Source organism: Sciurus carolinensis, chromosome 12, assembly GCF_902686445.1.
Source record: "Sciurus carolinensis chromosome 12, mSciCar1.2, whole genome shotgun sequence".
Classification (NCBI taxonomy): Eukaryota; Metazoa; Chordata; class Mammalia; order Rodentia; family Sciuridae; genus Sciurus; species Sciurus carolinensis.
In genome coordinates, this window is record NC_062224.1 from 70,579,136 (window position 1) to 70,602,079 (window position 22,944).

At 40.8% G+C, this 22,944-nt stretch overlaps 1 protein-coding gene and 1 non-coding gene across 4 annotated transcripts in view; one reads left to right on the forward strand and one right to left on the reverse strand.

The window, feature by feature from the left end:
• Window positions 1–22,944, reverse strand: part of Tgfb2 (transforming growth factor beta 2) — an 82,633-nt gene that overhangs the window by 13,263 nt on the left and 46,426 nt on the right. For all 3 annotated transcript variants that reach the window (XM_047521612.1, XM_047521610.1, XM_047521611.1), the window contains one exon: window positions 16,889–17,052. In XM_047521612.1, the coding sequence (XP_047377568.1) occupies window positions 16,889–17,052 (164 nt within the window). The remainder of the gene's footprint in view (window positions 1–16,888; window positions 17,053–22,944) is intronic.
• Window positions 6,041–6,143, forward strand: LOC124962542 (U6 spliceosomal RNA). Its single transcript, XR_007104546.1, has one exon. It is a non-coding gene; the product is annotated as a U6 spliceosomal RNA (small nuclear RNA).

Consider the following 22,944-nt stretch of genomic DNA (forward strand, 5'->3'; position numbering starts at 1 on the left):
TGAGTCATAGCCATTTTTTTGTTCTTATACACAGACAGTCATTATGTTCGATTTTCCAAATCCTTTCTGTAATGAGGGAATAAAGAGGAAGAAATAAAGGAAGGCAAGCAGGAAGGGAAGATTGGCCTCCAAGTTTAGTCTGCATCCAAACCGTCTTAGTAGCTCATTAACACAGGTTGCTGAGCCCAGTTCCAGAATATTTAGTTAATAGAATGAGGTTGGGACCCAAGAATCTGCATTTCTAACATGTTCCCATATGATGCAGAAGCTGCTGGTTCAGGGACCATCTGAATGCCACTACTGTAGTCCATACTTATGTAATTCTTCTTCCTCCTCTTTCCCTTCCTCCTCCTCTTCCTGCTCCTCATCCCCCTCCTCCTTCTCTTCTTCTTCTCCTTCTTCTTCTTCTTCTTCTTGGAAACAAATGCAAATGACACCTATGTCCGTGTTAATTTTGAACTTTATTACTTGATCTCTGAATTTTAAGTTTGCTGTGGTATAAACTAGCTTTGTAGCCACATAGTACTAGTGACTACATATCCAATGTCTTCATCAGGCTGGAGATGACAATGTTAAATATCATAAGGCCAAAACTAGAACCTGTTCCTGGATCTTCAGTTACTTCCTTCCTGGTTGACTGCTTCTTTAGTTAACACTCTGTGGCAGGTTTTATACAGCAAAGAAGAGTGGAATTTCACCAGTTGAAGTGAGCTATGAGGACCATTAAGACCAGGAGTCCACCCACCTGGGTCAATTGACCATTCATTCCATTTCCTCAGTGGCCCCTTAGGTTCTCTGAAGAATCCATATGGCTGTGTCAACTGCTCTTGAAGATTGTTAGCATGGTGGAAGGGTTCAGAGGCTCAGGAGTCAGGCAAATTCAAGCTATTGACGAATCCAATTTTCAAACCTACTCTGTACATTTGTTGAGAGAATTGCATGTCCCAGAGTAGGCAACTGTACCTATCATAGTGTTTGGTATCCAATAAAAGTGACTGATTGCTATAATTATGTTTCTTACTTGGTCAGAAACTTCCAGAAGCTTTTAATGCCTAGTGCATACACTCTAATTGATATAATATACAACTGGTCATCAACCTATCATCCTACACTCACCTTTCATTCTGGAAAGCCCAAGCTAAATAATACCCCCAAAACATGTATTATATATTCCAAAATCTGTCTTTAGACTAGTAACCCTATCAGAATGCTTCCCTTCTTCCTCTGATATTTGCCTTTAAAAAGAAAAGAGAAAACTCAAACCAAATTAGGGAAAAAAAAAAAAAAAAAACCTTTCTATTCTCAAATTCAAACTTCAAGTCCAACTTTTCAATGAAATGCTTACTTTCATTGTAAACTAAAGTCAGATTTCTTTTCCTAGCTCCCCACACAATTATTGGATGCTGGACCTCTGACCCCTTGCACACACAAATTGTGTGGGGAACTATGTATACATGTAAATGTCTACTTTACTTCCAATGGGTTATTAAGCTCCTCACAGATGGAGAGAAACAAAAACTTAATTAAACCTCCACAAACTCTTATATTCTAGTTTGCTGGCACTAGCAGATAAAGAAATGTATTCACTGATTTAATCTTAGAAGAATCTGACACTCTGGGTTGAAATTCTGATACTACTGAAATCATACCTCACAGAGATAGACACACAAAGCACACTCCTGGGCTTACCTACAGGAGGAAAAAGTGACCCTTCAACACACCACACCAGCATTCATACTCCAGAAGGCTTTCATTGATTGTGGAGGAGTAAAAAAATAATAATGCCAGAAAAATTATAATGATAACTATAGGAAGCTAGAGGTATTGAAATATTTAACATGATCAGTTAATCTGTTCATTCATTCATTCATTCATCCTCTGAATAACAGCTGAGCATTTTGTATGCACTGAGTTTTCATTTATTCATTTGTTATTCATTTATTTTATAGCTCAGTTTCTCTAATTTAGTTCAACAAATATTAAAGATGAGATGTGAGTAAAGCATGACACCTAAATCACAGGACAACGAAATGGTCCCTATTCTTAAGAGAGTTCACTGAATAGTAAGGGAATACAAACATCTCAATAAGACTTTAAAGCAATGTGTTCACAGGGCACAATGCGTTGACAGAGGTGGGACATCTACTCAAGCCCAGGGAAGTCAGGGAGTTTCCTGGAGCAAGAAAATGATAGAAAGAGTCATATCAATATCTGTTAAGACTGGCAAGAATCCTGGACACTGAGACAACACAGTCTAGGTAATAGAGATAAATGGCCCATTAGACAGGGGGGCAAATAAAGGAACCCCTTTCCATTCAGTGGCCTTTCATCCTTTCTTAACTTGATACTTGTGTTTTTGGAGAGTTTGCCTGATAGGCATGGGGTTTCCTGATACTGTAGTAACAAAGTACCACAAGCTGGGTGACTTAAAATGAGAGAATGCTATCTCTCACAGATCTAGGGGCTACAAATCAAGGTGGCTGAAGGATGCTCTTTGAGGTCCCTAGAAGAAGGTTCTTCCCTCCTGCTCCTTCAAGTTCCTGGCTGTTTGCCAGCCATCTTTGGCACTCCTTGACTTCTGTCACGTGACTCTAGTCCCTGTTTTCATTTTAGCATGGCTTTCTCCTGTGTGTCTCCATCTTCTCTCTTTCTTTTTTTCCTTGGTAATTGGGGATTTAACCCAGGGGCACTTAATCACTGAGCTATATCCTCAGTCCTTTTTATTTTTTTATTTTGAGACAGAGTGTCACTTAGTTGCTTAGGGTCTTGCTAAGTTGCTGAGGCTGGTTTTGAACTTGCAATCCTCCTGTCTCAACCTCCCCTCCCTGAGTGGTTGGGATTACAGGATAGTGCCACCAGGCCTGGCCACCTGACCTTCTTCTTATATGAATGTCAGTCATATGATTATTTAGGATCCATCCTCCTCCAATATGACTTTCATCTTAACTAATTACATCAGCAATGTCCCTATCTCCAAATAAGGTCACATTCTGAGAATCAGAACTCCAACATATCTTTTTTTTTTTTTTTTTTCAACTAACTACCCCCTAAGAGTGGGTATTCACAAATGATGCTGTGTCGAATATGTTCTGAATGCTCAGTCTAACTGTGAAGTCCTTCGGGTAAAGGAATGTTCTTTCTCTTTCTTGTTACCCCACAGAATCTTCTCTACAACACCATACACAATCCCTGCTTGGTAAATTCTCATCAACTAACAGACCACATTAGAAAGACACACATAAACAAATGATAAGCCCACAAATGCTCTTTTACATTGATAGACAAAAATTTGTAATTTTATACGCATCCATGTAGTCCCCACAGAGATGACATATGTCAAGAAGGACGGAATCATCAAACAGTATTGTCGCCGCCTGCGGCAACAATCCGGCGGATATTTGTTACCGCCTGCAGCAACAATTGCGTGGGTATTTTATTGGAGGTGGACTGGAACTGAGCTACTTCTATTATCTTTCTCTTTAGTGCTCTTGCTTTCTTGCTTGTTCGCTAGTTTACAGAGGAAGAGAGGCTTATTTGCTTTTAGAGGAAGTTTTAGAGGAAGACAGGCTTTGCTTAGAGCTTAGAGGAAGAGAGACTTTGCTTATAGAGTAAGTGCTTAGAGAAAGAGAGGCTTGCTACACTTTCAGAGAGGCTACTATTATCAGAGGAGCTATTTCTTAAAGGTCTGCTGCTTCTTCTAAGAGGTGCATCCTGCATCCTGCGTCCTTCATTCTGCTATCTAGAGGTGTGGCTTAGTCCTGCGTTCTGCCATCTGCAACCTGCATTCTGCCATCATTCAGAGGTGCTGCTTATCCTTGGTGCTTCCTATAGGTGTGTGTCTTATATACCTAAGACAGCCAATCAGCTTAGGATTAGCACAATTGAAGAACACCCCTCGGTACCAATCAAGAAAGAATGAGGAATATCTGTTGACCACTAGCACAGAGGAGACATTAACTAATCAGGCAAAAGTAGATCACGGCCGTGTTAACACTAACTATGCGCCACCTCTTGGCTCAATGCCAGCCGCCATCTTAGGGTTACCCAAACATGTCTTCTGCACAGTATAGGAAATTTTATGCTGCATTTTACCCTTTCTACGTAGTACATCTTATTAAGACAATGATAGTGAGGGAGAAAAAGCAAGAAAGAGAAATTCTAGTAATAGAAAGTGGGACCTTACAGAGAACCAGAACTGGGTAAGACTACTTATTCTGCCTTGGCACTAATGTAGTTCTCTCTTCCCGTATAGTGTAGCCTGCTGGATAACACAGGCCACTTCAGGCCTAACAAACCAACATACTGCACGATCAATCTTCAGAAGTGGCTTAGCAGACCCAGTACTTACTTAGCTTCTACCATCACCATGTCCTGCAGTTTCCTTTGTAATTGTACCTTTCTAAGATGTCCTAAATAAACCTGGCAAGAACTTCACAAGAGCTTGCACAGTCAGCCCTTATGGAATACACATGAGTTTCAGAAGAAGGAAGCAAGTGAAAAATACAGCCTCTTTGGACCTCAGAGAGATACACTATTAGGTCACTGTATTAACTCTCTTCACAGTACATAGTTATGCACATTGATAAGTATCTATATTATACATTCCTATGTGCAGCCATGATCAAGTAGAGCATACATAGATCTTTAATGACCTTTATGGGAATATCACTAGATATATCTTCAAGATACACACACATGTACACACACACACAGAATAAAGTCTCTTCTGCAATGAAACACCTTATAAATACCTATCGTTTCCTTCTTTTTTTCATTCTTTACAGATAGGCCTTTGTGATAACAGCATGTGTGCATAAACAAGATAATTCGTTTCCACAGGTCTACACGATGAAGGAGTCCTTTGTGTGAATGGAAAGTCTCTCAATAGTGTTCATGAGACCATCATGCAGAAATGACACAGCAGAGAAAAAGACTCGACTGGAAGAAGTTCCTCGGAGTGGGCAAGAAAAGAGATTGTACAGTACAATGTGTAATGGTGAAATTTGAAGGAAAACTAAGTCATGCTAAGATAAAACAGGGACTAGAGTCACGTGACATCATAACATCCCTTCTCCTGGATGAATTCTCAATTACCCAGTTGTTTCCTGTCATGGAGGGAGAGTCTCTGCAGCAAGTGTGAGAGTTCTCTGAGGCTGAGGCCATATCTTCTGATCTCTTTATGTGACCTCCCCTTCCAATTCCACCCTGACTTTAACATACATATGCTTGAGGAACACCTTTCAAACACTTTTTTTCCATTCTCCTAGCTCTTATGACATACATAGCCTACACTAAATTTAAATCCCTACTAACATTCAGCCAAATACTTTAATTCAGGGGGTGTTGACTATATAGTAATGAGCCTGTGTAGCTTTTCTACAAATATACAGAGCTTGTGAGTTACTATATTAGTCTGTTTTGTGTTATCATAATAAAATACCTGAGGCTGGGTACTTTATAAAGAAAAGATGTTTATTTGGCTCATGGCTTTGCAGTCCAAGCTTAGGCAGTCACATTTGATTGACCTCTGGTGAGGAGCTTCTAGCTACTTTACAACATGGCAAGTGGCAATAGTGGTGAGTGGCATGAACAGAAGATGACAACGGTGAAGTGGTATGACTTTATAACAATGTGCTTTCAGGTAATTAATCCAGTATGGATGATATAACCCACACTCACAAGACAAAAATTAATCACATTTGATGCAGCACCTTCAACAACCTAATTACCTCCTGCTAAACCGTACATCTGAAAGGTTCCACCACCTCTTGCCATTGTGACACTGAGACTCAGCCTCCAGCACATGAACCTTTGGGGAATAATCTATATTTAAACCATAGTAGTTATTCAAGAATATCAGTTTCATTAACTTATAACTTTATTTTTAACCTATTATCTACTAGAATTAGCCATGAATAAATAATACAAAATGGGTAGATTTCTTTCTTCATAAATATAGACAAGAGGTATCTTTTAAAAATGTAGTAGAATTTCCAAATTATAACAAATGAGTAACATTTCTTAAAAGAATCTCTTCATGATGCTCACTTCGGCAGCACACATACTAAAATTGGAAGGATACAGAGATTAGCATGGCCCCAGTGCAAGGCGACACACAAATTCATGAAGACTTCCATATTTTTTAGACAAAGGGGAATGAAGGGAAGGGAGAGGGGATGGAAATAGGAAAGACAGTGGAATGAATCTCACATTACTTTCCATGTTCATATGTGAACACACAACCAGTATAATTCGACATCATGCCCAACCACAAGAATGGGAAGTTATAATATGTCCAAATATAATCTACTGTCATGTATAACTAAAAGAACAAACAAACAAAATTTTAAAACCTTCTCCATGAAGTTACATATTTATGATAACAAGATTCCTTGTACTTGAATATTTTGAAGTTTTTCATAAATTCATTCAAAAACATTTATTAAGCACCCACTACCCAAGAATCATTTCAGAAGTTTTCTCTAGTAGTAGTGGAGATAACACCATAAACGGCCTAATGGTGGAGCAGAAGATTGAGTATAAATTATGAAGAAGAGTATCAAAGGGTGAAGTGCAGTGAAGAGAGGGGTTGGATGTGCTGGGCAGAGACCTTGAGAAGTCAGACAGGGAAACCAGGGAAGGTTCCCCTGAGCCTGAGACATTTGAGGAGAGACCAAAAGGAATGAGGGTGTGAGCCATGTGGGGAGCTGGGGACAAGCACTGATGGAGGGATTGGCAGCCACAAGCCTCAGGAGGAAATGAGCTTGGAGTGCTTGAGAAATTGCAAAGAGGTCAGCAAGTGGAAGCCACATGAGTAAGAGAGGTTACAGCCAAAGAGCAGGCGAAGGAGGGACAGGTGGAGACAGTTGCCTAAGACACCATCTGTGGGATAAGAAGCCGTCATAAGGATGTGAACAGGGGGTTTTTAAAAGAAGTTTTATTTTATTTATTAAATGCTTATGGGGTACATGTTTTGATGCACGTATATTTGCAATGATCAATTCAGAGAAATGGATATATATATCCATTACCTCTAACACTTGTTTATTTTTGATGAGCACATTCAAAATCCTCTCTTCGGGTTGCTTTGAAATCTACAGTAGTTGATCTCCCAGTAGGAGAGTAGAATAGTGGTTACCAGAAGCTGGGGAGGGGAGGGAGGCTGGTAAATTTATACCAGATAGAAGGAACAAGTGCTGGCGTTCATTGCACAGTAGGGTTTTTACAGAGAACAGGGGATTTTGATCAGAGCAACATCTTCTCAGGGATTGCTGACTGCTAAGTTAGCAAAAGCTTCTAAGGGAAACAAGAGAAAGACTAAGAGGTCATTGGAATAGCACAAGTGAGAGACAAGAACTTTTTGGACAAGGGAGGTAGCAGCAGAGATGTGGGAAGGGACTGGATTTCAAATATATCTAATAAAAACTAGGAAGATGGACTTAATTATTTGTCTATTTGAACTATTTGCTTAGAACCTTGGCCACTTTCAAAAAATCAACACTACCTTTCAAGCACCGAGGTTCATCTCTGCTGAAAGAATTCTCAAGAATATGTTAGATCTTTTGAATATATTACAAAAATATATTCTGATAATCGTTGGCATAAAAAAAATAAGCACATATCCTGCCTTGGAACAGATTTTGCCCTAGTGGAAATTACGGAAGGACAGTAGGATGGGGAAAAGAAAGTTTACTGAAAATTGATTCAAAAAGCAAAGAATCCAGTCCATTGGTGTGGCAGTGGAGTAGGAAAAGGTGGTATGGGACAGGGAATGAGGTAAAAAGCATCACCATCAGGGCCAATCACTCTATAATAATTCTTCACAAAGAAAAGCAAGATACATCACAGCCCCCAGCCCATGTGGCTCCCCTTAGAGTCCTGAAAAAGTAAACAGAGCAATAAAGTGGCTTATGGCTGCTCCCATAAGTCTGCACTTTTCCACTGATAACAGGAAATGAATCAGACCTTGTCCGATGGGAAATGATTGACACTTATGGAGTAGCTTCGTAATCATGAGCCAACTCTGAGGAAAATGCAAACTGTGTTCTAGAGGACAAGATAAATTCTGATAATAATCCACTGCTTCTATATCTGACATGCCATACTTTATATATGTGGTAACTCACTAGACAAAACTGCTCTCTATTCTATGAAGAAAAATGGAGGCTCAGAGAGATGAGTGATTTGTAGAACCACAAAGCTAGTAAGTAAAAAAGGTAGAAAGCTAATCCAGGGCCTACTGGTTGCAAGTTCCCCTCCTTTCTCACTATCTGAGTTGCTCATCAGCAACTGAATGAGACCACCATGAGTGGAGTGAGTGGGAAATATTCTTTAAGGTGATCCTGAAGCAACTACTGGGAAAGTAACTAAGAACCCAAACCTAAAGCAATAGGGGATAAGGTGAGGTTTCTTTCAGAGATTTTGAGCAGACTTAAAATATAAGATATTGTTTTGTATAGAAGTTCAAACTGGATGCTTTGGAAACTGTAAGGATAATAATAATGACAGTAACCGTTGAGAAGGCAGACACTATGCTGTTTCCATGCATTATCCCTATGTCTTACAAATTCAAGTAGATGCTTTTGTCTGAATTTCATTGACTTGTTAATTGACTCAGTAATAAGGCTTCCTCAGATTCCCCAAAGGGGCAAAGTCATGCCTTGAACCCACACAGAATCAACTCTGCAGCTTCTTTCTGTTAGTATGTTGAAGTGGCCCCCTGGGTACTCTTGCCTCAGTTGGAGTTCTGGCTCTATCTTTTCCTAGCTGCATGGCTTAGGCAAGTTGCTTAACATCACTCTGCCCAAGTACCCTCATTTATAAAATAAGAGTAACAGTACCTACCTCATAGAATTATTTTAAAGATTAAATGAATGTGTGTGGGGGGATGTGTGTGTGTATTTAGAGAGAGAGAACACCAACAATATAATGCCTAGCACACAGTAAGCATTGTATATGTTATCAATAATCCATAGTTACTGGGTCATACTATGAAAAGAGAACAATAGCATTAGCTACTATTGCATGGTCGCTATTTTTCTTTGAATAAAGTGGGGAAGGCCTCTATTCACACTAGTCTTGGGGTCCCATCTGCTCACAGGGTTAACAGACTCTGAGTAATGTCATAACCCAATGCAAATGGTAACAACCCAATCTCCTTATGAGGCAAGCATGCCATCTGATCAGTTCAAAAAACCCCCGAGATATTAATAGCCTTGTACAAACAAAGTGTTTATTATACCTCGTGGTTTTTTAAGTGGTTTCTATGCTGTGTACGTCTCCAATGTGGCGCCGGGGTTAGGATCAGTATTAAGGGGATTGTATGCCATAAAATTCTGTACAACAGGAGTACAGTATGACTTTTTTTTTTTTGGTAGCACTTTTTGCAAGTCTAATTTAACAGACAGTTTTTTTGGCTGACCTCTTTTTATTTTATACCCCCTTGGGCAATATGAGAAATGAAAGCTGAACTCTGTATGGCTGTCTACGTGTGCGCTCCCATGCATTGCGGGGAGGGATGTCATTAACCCCACTTAGAACTGTGATCTCTGACATGATAGAAACCTCACCTTTCAGTTCTAAAGAACTGGGGTCTCTTAAAAAAGCAGGCCCTTGGCCATCTAGCTTGAACTTTCACCATAAAGCCTTAGGGATGCGCATTTTAAAATCTCTTGCAGAGGTGGTTTCTACGGAATGCCAGAAAAGGCAATTCACTCTTCCCTACTGAAATTGTTGTTTACTTATTTGCTCCGTAAACCTCAATTCACCCTTTCATCCTCAAATCTGAAAAATCATTTAGTATATAGTTGGAAGCCAAAAACATAAATAGATATAAATGACTTAGGATTTAGCCACTGTTTTATATCTTGGCAACCTATTTCCTCTAGAAATGAGATTTCACTGCATTTGAAAAGCTGGTTACTTTTAAATGTATTTAAAACTTGGATTTAAAAGCCAAGTTTGAAAGAAAGAGGTCAGAGAAAGCAGGAGGAGATTTTGTTTTAGTCTCATTTGTCAAAGTTCTGATAGAGTGATCTGTAGAGAAGGGAGTTCCCTTGCTAAGCTCTCAGTGGTGCTGAAGCTGGGTGACCTACTTCTCTATAAAAATGAATAGTGCCAAAGTCTTTGAAGGCCACAGTCAAGAAATCCAGGGTTCTTTGTAAACCCACTAAGTTTGTTTCATCTCAGCACATTTGTCTTCCACTGATGAAAGCCACCCATCAGCAGAGTGTCTTCTGTTAAGCTGTCTGGTGCCAACATTTGTGGATTCACATCAGCCTCACATGAGAAGGGGACATTTTGCTAGCTCTTTCTCTTAATGTAGTTTGATATATGAATCCAGTACATCACTCTACTTCCTCAGGGATTTTTTTTGCATAATTTTGTTCAGCAGTCTGGAACTTATAAGCTAATCTTAAAAATGACCTGGTAACTGATTTTTATAGATATGTCAATCAAAGACTTTCCTCTGCAGGAATGGCAGATACAGAAGTCAAATCTAAGATGGAAAGAACTAACATATGTTGGGTGCCCACTCTCCACCTGGCAACTATATACCTCATTCCATTTCACTCTCACAATCAACAGTAAGTGAATCAGGAATTCTTCAGTAAACTTAGGTCATATTTCCCATGACATTGAACACCACACCAGGCAGCTTCTTAAAGGATGAGTAGGGAATACAGAGGTAGGCACCAAATCCCAACAGTGAACATACTGAAACACAATGAAGATATGCACTCTAATTAACTAAACCCACTTCTCTATCTAATCTATTCAAAGATCCCTGCAATAAATATTGTTGGACTCAAAAGAGTCTTGATTCAGGCAGATGACTCAGCTGCTCTTTGAATTATGTCTGTCTACTCAAGGAACCTAACCAAACTAGCAAATTACCCCCCAAAGTCTCAGAACTCCCACTATGATTTGGATATGGTTTAAGTATGTCCCCCAGGGGTTCACGTATTAGGAGCTTGGACCCCCTGTAGCAGTGTTGAGGTGGCGGAAACTTTATGAGGCAAACTTTAAGAGGGTTGATAGTCAGACTGACCCCTCCCCTTCACTCTGGCTTCCTTACTTGCCAAGTGATCTGTCTTTTCCCCTTGCATAAGCTCCTGTCATTGTCCTGCCACAAGGCAATGTAGCCAAGGGCATCCTCACCAGAGCCAGTGGCATGCTATTTGGAATTTCAGTCTCTATAACTGAGCTAAATAAACCTCTTTTTTTGGTAAGTACCTAGCCTCAGTTACTTAATTATAGTTACAAAAAATAAAACAAAACGATAACAATAAAAAAAAATCAGATGACTATAACTCCCACTTTGTTAAGAATGGAATCTCAGGGATTTCTCTGGGTTCTCCAGATTTTGCTTAGAGTACCTTGGGCATGTCCCATTGGTAAAAAGACTACACTGTTGAGGCATAGTTTACTGGTCTGTTCTTTCACCAGACTCTGAACAGAAAGGCAGAGGCTAAATCTGGTTTATCTCCAGATGGCTAGAAGCAGGTATGGTGACAAAACAAGGAGGTATTCACGTTGGATTTTCCAACTGTTACTCTACATTACACAGTGGGTCAGGGCAGCATTAAATATAGCTGCAACTTCCTTAATACACTTCCCATTGAGAGATGGGGTCTGTTTTCTTTCCCTTTGAATCTGGGCTACCCTGTAACTCATTCGATCAGTAGAGTAAGGTGTAAGTCATATAAGTTCTGGCCTCACTTTAAAGAGGATTGGCAGCTTTGACCTTAGAAAGCAGACTCCTGAGCCTCCACAGAAGCCACACAGAAACACCCTGAGACCAAGCAGGGAGAAAGAGGAGTCCTGCTGAGCCTACCTTTTTGCCATCCAGGTAAAGTTCCAAGCATATGAGCAAAGTTATCAATGAGCCTTCAAACCAGCCACCTGGATGCCACCAAGGGGCCCCAGATAAAGCCTACATGGAACTAAAGAATATATCAGCCAAGCCCTGGCCAAATTTCTGACCCATAAACAAACTGTGAGATGAAATAAAAAGGGTATTATTTCAGGCTGTACAGTTTTTGGATTTTTTTTTTAATTAAGCAAATGCCTAACCAAAACAGTGATAAGAATCCTAATGTCCTCGAGGTGGTAAGGTAATTGAAAATAGGTGTGGAAAGGGTATGGTTTGGTGAGAGGAAACTATAAAGTCCTCTGAGATTAGAAATTCTAAACATAAGCATTATTTGGTGATCCCAAAGAATTCCTTAGAGTCACAGGTTATGGATCCCTTAGACAAGCCAGTGAAGTCTCCAGGCCTCATTACTTCACAGTACAGTGGAGAATTCATTGCAGTCCAAAGTAGCAGGTGTCCTTGCTCATCATACAAGTGATGTTCAACTTGAAAAAGATTTGCCTTTGTATTTTCCCTCTATCTTATAACTCCAGTCATGATTTTAATCATAAATATAGAGGCAAGTTAATCAAAGAAAGATGTGTTCAAATTTCCAGATGGGCTAAGCAGTACTGAATTGTGGGTTTGAAACCTCTCCCAGAGAACTGGAGTTTTATCTGAGCATATTTCAATAAAGGCTGCCTTTGTTATAAAGCTTTAAAAACACAGCAAGAAACCAGGCTCAGTGGTGCATGCCTGTAATCCCAGTGACTCAGGAGGCTGAGGGACAAGGATTCTAAGTTCAAAGCCAGTCTCAGCAACTTAGTGAGGCCCTAAGCAACTTAGCTAGACCTCATCTCAAAAAATAAAAAAAGGGCTGGGGATGTGGCTCATATTTCCTACATTATTGACATATATTTGAAGCCATATCTGGACCATGGAAGTATAGGCTAGTTAGGCTCCATTAACATGACAGAAGTTATGCAAAGCAGGACACTAAGATTTTATTTTACTACCTTTCACTGAAGTTCTGACAGATTATATTATAAAGAGAAGGTGGTGAGAACCTTGAGTTCCCAAGTTTTTTTGTTTTATCCAAACTCAGCATGACTTCAACAAAAGCTCAGGTTTCTAAATCTCCCAGGTAGGGAAAATGAATAGACAAGACAAACCCTGATTCACTCTCAGAGATGCTACCTTAGGCTATCAATCTAGTATTATGACTCTAAAAAGAATACCAGGACACATTGTATAGGACAGAATGACCCCAAAAGCTTGGGATAGGTCTTTGATCTTCCAATGCTCCCCAAATGAGAATGGGAAGATGCAGTTCTAAAGTAGAGAAGGATCACATCCAAAAGACCAAGAGCATTTGTTTAAGCCACATCTGTCCAGAGCAAACTGTCCTTTTTCTTTCTAGGGAGGATTAGAATCTCCTGGAAGAGAACTGTGGGTAGTCCTTGTAAAAGCTCCCAGGGATTCCACAATTGGGGAGGAAGTACCTGTGCCCACATATAAGTTCACACACAGTTGCATACATGGGCAACCCCGCCCCAAGTGCACGCACGCACATACACACTCACACACACACTTATCTCACCCGGCTTAAAATCAGTCATATGAGAAGTCCTAATAAATCACTCATACAACCATCTCAGCACCCTAAGAACTGATTCACAGTCTCTCTAACTTCCTCTAGGGAGTAGAATGTAAACTATATGGCAGTAATATAGTAATCAAAGGACATTTAGAAACTTCAGAGACTTTGTTCTACTAAACAGTCAAGCTTTCCAAATAGTTGGAGATCTGCCCATTTAAGCACCAAGCCATTTTTTTTTCAAAGTAATATTTCAGCAATTCTGGATATAAACCTTTCTAAAATTTATTGCATGTGTTCAGTTTTCCTGAATATAATTTAGCCTCACCTTCATAATTCAAGGCTGTTATCACAAGCATCAATTTCTGTCCTGGGACTATGAAAGGGAGTTACTTTATTACTGAAGGTTACAAAGACCTCCAAATGGCAGCTGGAGGCAAGTTGAAAGGTGGTGAACAACAATCCAAAAGTGGGACTCCAAATAAAGAAATCAGAAGCAGAAGTTAGAAACCAGGTAGAGAGCCAAGCAGATAAAGTAGAGGTTAACTATAAACAGAGTAAGATTTAGCAAAATTGTCCAAAACAGGCATTGCTTCCATGACTTGATTTCCCAAGCTAGCCTCACTGTGGTGCACTGGCAAAAATTTCAAATCTAAAGGATCATCTCTGTGGTTAACAGGGTGACTTCCTCTATGTTCCCTTCTTCTTCCAGGCTTCTAACTTCTTGTGGTCCTAGAGATAATCCACCTGGTCAGAAGTTGATAAAGGACTCAGTTGCCTTTCTGATAACTCTGCTGTATGAGTGCCTGGTCATCTTTTATTGTGGTCAGGAACCTCTCTAACTTATTTCCTGGACGTCAGCTATGTTTCAGGAGGTGATGTTGCTGCAAGTGAGTTCCAGATAGATTAGAAGTTGTGATTCTTCCTTATTTTTCTGCTAGAGCTATTTCCTACAAGATTTCCATATTCAGTGACAGTGACCATCATGTCCTTGCCTCTTAGAACTAAAAAGAGTACCCTTTTTTAGGTACCCCTTCCAAATGAGAGACTCAAATCCAAGCAGGTCTGGTTGCCTGTGTCATGGAGCAACTTCTGAGAAGGAACATGTCTACTAAAAACTCACCAACCTCCTCTTATTTTACCAGCCTCATTAGATGCATCACTTTCTGAAGCTGGGATTGGCTCTGGGAGAAGGGAAGTCATCAGCAAGCCTCTGGCAGAAGCCACTCATCAGAGCAAAGGTCAAGGTATCAAAGAATAACAGTGATCTAGCAATTTATGTAGCAGGCAACAAGAATTAAGAGACCCTGCCTTCAATTTACTGAAGCCACATAACTGAAACAGCATCAAAGAGAATGATCCATAATACAGTCATCAGCACAGACAGAAATTGAGTGATTTAATTGAAAAAAGAAGGGAAAAAATAAGAGATGTGGGAGATGTAATCATGTTTGTTTGTTTGTTTGAATCACCTTGCAATTTATCTGGCTACCCTTAATCTGGCTTCTTTTCATAGAAACCATCTTTGCTTTCCCTTCCAAACATCACTCCACCCTCTGGCCTAGTTTTCCTTATTTTTCTTCTCTTTTGGCTCTGATTGAGGGAAAGAGGAAGGGAAAGATTTTCTATGAACAGCATAGTCACGTGGTGAGGAACAGGAGGACTTTGGAAGCCAGAGATGGAATGGTGTCCCAGACCTGCCACTCCCTAGCCATGTGATGCTGGCCCAATTACTTAATTTCTCTGTGACTCAGTGTCTCTGTAAAGTAGAGAAAGGATAGAGTAGTAGGAAGAACCTCTGGTAACACCAACTCCCCATAACAGTTGTGTCACCTGACACACTTCTGACATTCTCAGCACAGACTGGGACACACAAGGACACACTGCCTGACATTGCGCTGGGTGGTAGAAGTCAGGGCCTGGCCACCTGTTGCACCTCACAGTGCTCTCTCAGAAGACGCATCAAGATTTAAAGGTCTCTAAGCAGAGGTTCTTGAAAACCCATTTTGGTAAGTAAGAATTACTTTTCATGAGCATGCATATCAACTAGTACTTTAAAACTGTTCCAAACATTAAACTTATTCCTGAGATCTCACTTACAACGTTGATGTAGGGTAATTCCCATTTTCATAATAAATATAAGGGAAATTCTTAGTCTTGTTATCCAAATTTTAAATAATTGAATGGGGAACAACCAGAGGTTTCTGCACAAGAGCATCAATTCCTTCATCTTCCTCGAAGAAGCCTGCTTTTAAATCACATTGGCACACATGCCTGCTCCTTAACATTGGGGATCCCAGATTTGGGTTCTTAATCCTCTTTAGTCTCCCTCTCATATTCTGTCTGGAGGACAACCTTCTCTCCTCACCTCCAGGTCCTGAGAACCATGTGCCAGGTATCCTCAATAAACTTGTTAAGGCTTTGCCATTTGGGTGCTGAGGACATAGCTCAGTAGTAGAGCACTTTCCTAGTATATAGGAGGCCCTGGGTTTGGTGCCCAGCCCAAGTCTCTCCTTTTGCCAAGATGACCACCCCTCGTCCTGTTTTAATATATCTGAAGCTTCTTCTGGAGGTCTTATACAAAGGTCACCTTCCTGGTGGATCCCCAGGGCACACACTATTTACATGACACTAGGTTGTAGGTGGTCTGTTGAATTGGGATTTACTATGCATAAGAATCATCTGGGGATCTCCTTAAAATGTAGATTCTGATTCAATAAGTCTGGAGTGGGTCTGGGATTCCACACTTCTCACAGCTCCAAGATGGTGCAGAAGCTACTGTCTTGTAGACTCCACCTACGTAACAGGCTTTGAAAAACATAGCTGCAATCTCAGGATCTAGGCCTGTCATTATCATCTTTTGACACAGTCACCCCACCAACTCTACTGGGAAGATGAGAGAAAGGAGATGACATTATGGAGAACAGAGGGAGTTGGGGGAGGAGGGAGGACTGAAGAGCACGGGTAGAATTAGAGAAGAAAAGGAAACTGAATGAAGTTAGCAAAGAGATGAGGAAGCAAAGAGAAGAAGAAAAGGAGCGAAAAGACAACAGGAAGGAAGGGAAGAGGAAAATAAGGGACAGCCACAGCATGAGAAGCGGAAGGTCAGCTGATTTCTTCCTTAGAGTGGAATCTGGCCTTAGTATCTGACTGTCCAGATGAGGGACTTGGCTTTTGGACTAAAGCATCCCAAAGGTGAAAACCTCAATGCTACTGAAGTAGTGTGCACAGAGCTTGATAATCTATTGTAGGGTCCTTCCTGAGTGATTAGGACCAAGCTATCACTCAAACAGTAATAACCGAGAAGGACTTATATCACCATTGTGATGTACAGAATAGTTTATGCCAGCTAAGAAAATCTAAAAGATTAGAAAGTCTTTTATCTGAAAAACTCAAACTGATCACCTTTTCAAAGGACCAAACCCCAAAAAAGTTACCTGATACAGTTCAATCCGTTGTTCGGGCACTCTGGCTTTGGGATTCTGCAAACGAAAGACTCTGAACTCTGCTTTCACCAAATTGGAAGCATTCTTCTCCATTGCTGAGACATCAAACCGGACAATTCTGAAGTAGGGTCTGTAGAAAGTGGGCGGGATGGCATCTGTAAAGAGTTAGGGCAATCATTGAATGATAAAACCCACTCTGCTCTGGAAAACAACCATGGTGTAAGGTAGTGCCCCCAAACCATAAGGGAAACATCTACAGAATGATTTCATTTCTAGTGGTCAATTTACTACCATTAACAATTTAACCAGAACAAAACCTAAAATAAACATGTGCACTTGGTTACAGGAGTAGCAGATTAATAGAGATTAACAAACCACTTCCAACTATACTGGAGGGCGTGCAGCTAACCCTATCCTTTGAAGGTTCACAGAGTGGTGGAAAATCCTAGATGGTTATGAATTGGACCAAGTTCATGACAGTTGATGCCTGGAGAGAGCTGTCGGCCTTTCATACACTTTAATCGGATGTGCCAAGAAAATAGCTCCTAATGGCAAGCAGTTTGCCCATGTATTTTTTTCCTTGAAAGTTTGGCATCCAAATAGTCTACTTTTATCCAGGCCCATGTATTTCATCTTTTTTGGCTATAATAGTTTGGTTTTTCACACACGTATGACCAAGTTATGGTGAGGAAATCTAAATAAACAGAACCATACTCATAAGCTGGCTATACCAAATCCAGTTTCAAAATTCTTTAATATTTATAAGTCTGTTGATAAAAGGTAATGCTAGCTAATAATAAGAATTAGCACAAATTCCCCCAGCCTGAACCACGTAAAAGATAGAGTTGCAGAGGGTGCACAATTATTTCAAGCTCATGGGTTGCTTAGAGTTTTGCTGTTCGTTTTTAATAATCTGCCATTGCCTTTAAATATGTAGTTGAGGCTAGCCCAGAACAAAAACCAGGTCAATTCTAGTCCCATGCTTTCATAAATACAGCATTCATTTATTGAATACCAACACTGGACCTACCACTTGACAAATAGGTTTCTACAATCTTCCTCCAAAATGGGCAAATCTACCTTCCCTATTCCAAAGCTGGTGGCTCCAAAATGGGCAAATCTACCTTCCCTATTCCAATCTGGTGGCTCCATTTCTTTCTACCCTTTCTTCAGTTATGTAGCTTCATTACAAAAGGATCATTTACAGTTGTTTGTTTCTTTACAAGCATTTTTATTACTTCTGCATCATGTTTGTTTATTTTTGCTTTTTCTTGTGAAATTTTAAGAATCTTAAGGGCATAGACTTCATTTGCCAGGTCTCCCCCCCCCCCCAATATTCAGGACAGTGCTCTGCATACATGAAGTTCACCAAATATCTACAGTTTGCATAGTTGGTCATCAATGCAAGTCTTGAAAGACTCAGGCATCTGGCTGTTGGCAATGCTAACTTACTAAATAAACAAGTCATCTTGTGAATCTTAAAATAGAAACGAATACCTTTCATGATTTCTTGGGAAATCCATTCCCTGACAATTATTCTTTAAAAAAAAAAAAAAAAACAGGAACATACCAATATTTCCTCACCTTAAGAGCTCTACATTTTCCCCCTTGTGGCAGATTTCCCCCATCCTTTTCCCCATACACTTGAGAATCTCTGGATTCAAGTTCCTGGAGAAGCAATGAATTTCAAGCCATGCTGTACCGCTTGATGCTGGTTTATAAAACTACTGTGTGAATTGAGGCTTTGTAGCTAGTGAACCAGAAGTTTCAGAAACAAACAAACAAACAAAAAAAAAAACCCCAAAAATCCAAAGCATGTAGATTTTGGAGAAAAGAAAGTATTCATGCAGACACAGCGATGAGCCACTGCAGTCATTGCCTCTGCGAAATAGCTGGTGGGCAGTTTCAGGATGGGCGGATACTGAAGGTTTTTGGAGCCCCCTAGCATAGCAGTCTGAAAAGGTACTGTAGAAAAGAAATAAATCTGTTTCTCTCCTGGAATATGCCCACCCAGTGACAGGAGAGGCTGGTCCTATTCTAACCAGCTCAACCCAAAACAGGCTGGACGCCCGGACAGAGAAGGCTGGGCAGGGCTGGGACCAGGCCCTCTGGCTTTGCATATCCTCTTGGCCAGAACCTTCTGCAGGCCGAGTGGCTGCATTCATCTTCACTTATCCTCGGCATTAGACAGCAGAAGTTTCAAACATCCTTTGAAAGAGCATCCTGGAAGAGCAAGGCTAATTTAGCATGCTTCCTGTTGTTAGCAAGAGTAAACATCGTGTTCATTTTCTTCTCTTTCTGTGGATCCCCCACAGGCCTGTTCTACTTCCCTAAACACCCATCTTTCACGCCCGCCTGCCTCAATCTTATCCTTCTATCAAGTTTGTAAATAAGTGCTCTTGAGATTTATTTTTATTCTCTTTTGTGTTTATTAAACTTTGAACAATTTTTTCCCCTTTGTGGTCTTCTGCCCATATACAACTCTTCCTTTTTATGGCTGCCTTGGAACATGAGGTCAATTTTGTTTCTTCTTCTTCTAAGCAAATCATCCAATGATCCTGTCCTAGGCTTTTGAAGCTCTGAAGGGGCGTCTGCAAATATTTACAGGAGTAGCTTGATAGTTAAGTATGGTTGTTCTGCTTTGCTCCCTCCACATGGGCAAACAGCCCCCCTCCTCTACAGTTCTCAGAACCATTTAGGCAGTTTATATTTCAACTGCCGAACAATACAAACCTGCATTTGGGGTGCTTTTGTAAATGGAAGCAGTTAATGCACAAAGTGAAAGGACAGCTGAGCAGCCCCCACCAGCAATCCCACATTGAAGCAACCAAGCCAGGAGGAAGCAGCCGCCTTATCCATTCCCTGATCCAGCATGCAAGACCACAATTAAAACTGTTGAACAAAGAACTCCCATTCCCAAGGAACAGTCTCAGCTGTCCCCTGCTGTCATTTTCTATAGGTCACAAGTCCCTGCTTTGCTGATGGACTTGACCAACTTGCCAAAAGTTTCATTTGGATAAATAATTTTTTTTTTATTATGAATTACTCTGACCTAATCTGTGACCCTACCTAACTTCAAAAATGCTTTTGGATGCATGGTGCTAGGGAATGGAAAGAGGCCCCTCCACAACCAGTCAGGAGGAGCAGGCTCATGCCTCAGAGTGCCAGAGCAGCAGGATAGGTGTTTAATGGCAAGGACAGCCCTGATTCACCCACTTAGTCTTGGAGGGATGGAGCTTTTTCCTCTGCTTCCTCCAAGAACTCATCCCCCACCACCTCCCGGAATGGGAGTTCTCTCTAATGTCCTCTGTAATTCCAATCCCAGTTCCGATTCCACTGCCAGGTGGTCAGGTACTTGTGCCTGACCTTTGCCAGCTTACCCGCACTCACATCCTGGCCCCCTTCTTCCTCCCAATTTCTGAACCACTTTTCCAGTTCAATCAAACTGATTTTCCTTTAGCGCTTTGGTTCATTCCAGCAGGTCAGTTCTGGTCCTCCTCCCATACTTTCCCATGTGCCTTCCTCTCAGGGAAAATGGTGCACATAGAAGATTCTAGAATGTCATCAAGTGAGTAGTGTCCCCCTCACCTCAACCCTGACCACACTCAATGCCTGAGAAATAAAATTTGAGGAGATGAGAGATAAAAAGAAAAAAATAAATAATAATAATAAGGAAATCTAACCAGTCATTAATTTCCAAAGTATTAATGTACAGAAAACCTGAACTTAGAACTTAATCACAAACTTTAGACATGATATGTATACTAAATTATATCTGTTTCAAATAATTTATTAACTTATTTGTTCTTCCTACAGAAGCACCTTCAGATCCAGAATCTTCACTTACAGTTCTTTAGTTCTCTGCTGGCTGGCTTCATGGGTATGTGACCAGAGAAGGGACACAGGATCCCCATTCTCAGAAAGCTCCACGTATGAATTTAATGCTCTGTGGTCACCATCTTAAAATCCTTAATTTTATCTTTGAATTAATGTTTTGGAACTGAAGTTTTATAGGACAAAGAAGCATGGCAGGGGCTTAGAAACTCAGCTGTTATGCTGCTCCAGCTCCTGGGATTCTGTTTCTTACTCCTTGCTCTCTGATGTCTCCAACCTTTCCTGGCCTCCCAGAAACCACTGCCATCCTCTATCCCTCCAGGGTTAGGCACAAAACCCATGCCATTTCAAGGCAGGGCATGTTGGCAGCTGTTCCCACCCAGCTAACAGAGCCTCAGGGCATTCAATGGGCATCTCAGTAGGAGTATGCCTCTCTCTGACTCTTAATCTAAGTACCAAGCATATATCAGTGCTGAGTTTGCAATCCCATGAGTAGGAGCAGCCTTTTCATTGGAGAGGGAGATGTCTGAATTCATGAAACATCAGACTGATAGCTGGTGTCGGGGGGACCCAACTGCTGGCAAGCTCCAATTGCCTGTGAGGGTCTCTCACTCTGGAAATATTCTCATGCCCAAGGGAGCACAATATCAAATAGCCCATTAAAAGAAAAAAAAGAAAAGCAAGAGACCATGAAACAAAGAGATCATCAAAAAAAGCAAAAACTTTATATTCTAGAATCTTCAATAGCATTTTTGTCTTACTTTTTGAACAACAGGTCTCATGTTCTCATGTTGAAGGAAGGTCCTGCAAATTTTGAACCTAACCCTACAGCAGTCACACAGAGTTAGAAGATCTTAATACAGCAAAAGATCTTTAAAGCTAATCTCAATTTGGATCCCAAATCCACCAGTGCTTAGCTATGTGACAACAGGGACATCACTTGGCTTTTCTCAGCCTGCTTGTTCATCTATATTTTCAGGTAAGTAGGTATTAAATTGTACTGTTAGGAAGGTGGAGTGCTGGGTCTAGCCAAAGTTTCTACTACGTTCCTTTTTGTCCCCCTTCCCACACCACAGCAAAGCTGCCAACTGGTCACTGGATCTTCTGTGAATGCCCCCAGCACGGCCTGATAGACTTAAATAGAAGAGGAGAGAATGAGCAGAAGCAACCGGGTGTCCTGGACGGTATATACATGACTCTGGGTACTCTAATTCCTGCCCCTCAGCATGGAGAGGAATTAGTCACCAAAGTTCTCATAGCTCCCCAGCCCCACACTGTCCTTTAGTACCCCACCTGTTTAACTGAAAGGCCAACCCATCATAAAGGGGAACAAGAGGTTCCTACCTCCAAGCAAATATCTCTGCACGAAGCAATTCCACCTTCACTGCAACGCTCATATTAGGACTATTTTTTTTTAAATAATAAGCTGAAGAAAGGTCTTATAACATCACCCATATGGGATAAGCTCTGTCAGAGAATGTAGATGTGGCGCTTTCAAGAACTATCCCAAGAATGTTCAGAGCTCAGCCCTTAGGCAGGCCAATGCTTCAATCATGCGACTATCATTTATTCCCTGTTTGGTTGGTTACACCACTAAATTGGCAGCAAATAAAAGTGTGTGACACATTGAAATGCTTAGATCAAGGATCTGTGAGCATTTGCTGATTTTGCTAAAGCAGTGGTTCTCAAAGTGAGGTTCTACACCCACAGCAATGGCCTCACCCGGGAAGCTGTGATAAATGCAAATCATCCAGAAGAGTGGGATGCACCATCTCACCAAGAACCACTGTGATAAAAGATACTGGTTGATTCCTGGCTGGTGAAACTAGTGGTAGGTAAAAGTAAAAAACAGATTAGTAGAATCCAGGAGGTAAGAAGAAAGTGACCTTAGGATCTAACAACAGTTTTCTTACAGTCAGCGCTGACCTGAACTCCCAAGGGAAATCTGACACTGATCTCAATGTCCCTGGGGAGTTTGTGAGATAAGCCAGATAGGTCAATAGTTCAGAAGATATGCATATGAAAGGGATTGATAGTACTGTGGAGCTTTTGTGTACCTTCCTGCCTTCACCATCCATGTGATCTTCAAATCCAAGGGAGTCTCCCTGCCCAGGGAAAAGCTGCAAGAGTCTTACAATGAATGCAGTGCAGGTTCCTGTTGGTGACAGTGGACATAGGAATCCTACGTAACAGTATTTCTCATAGAGTGAGGC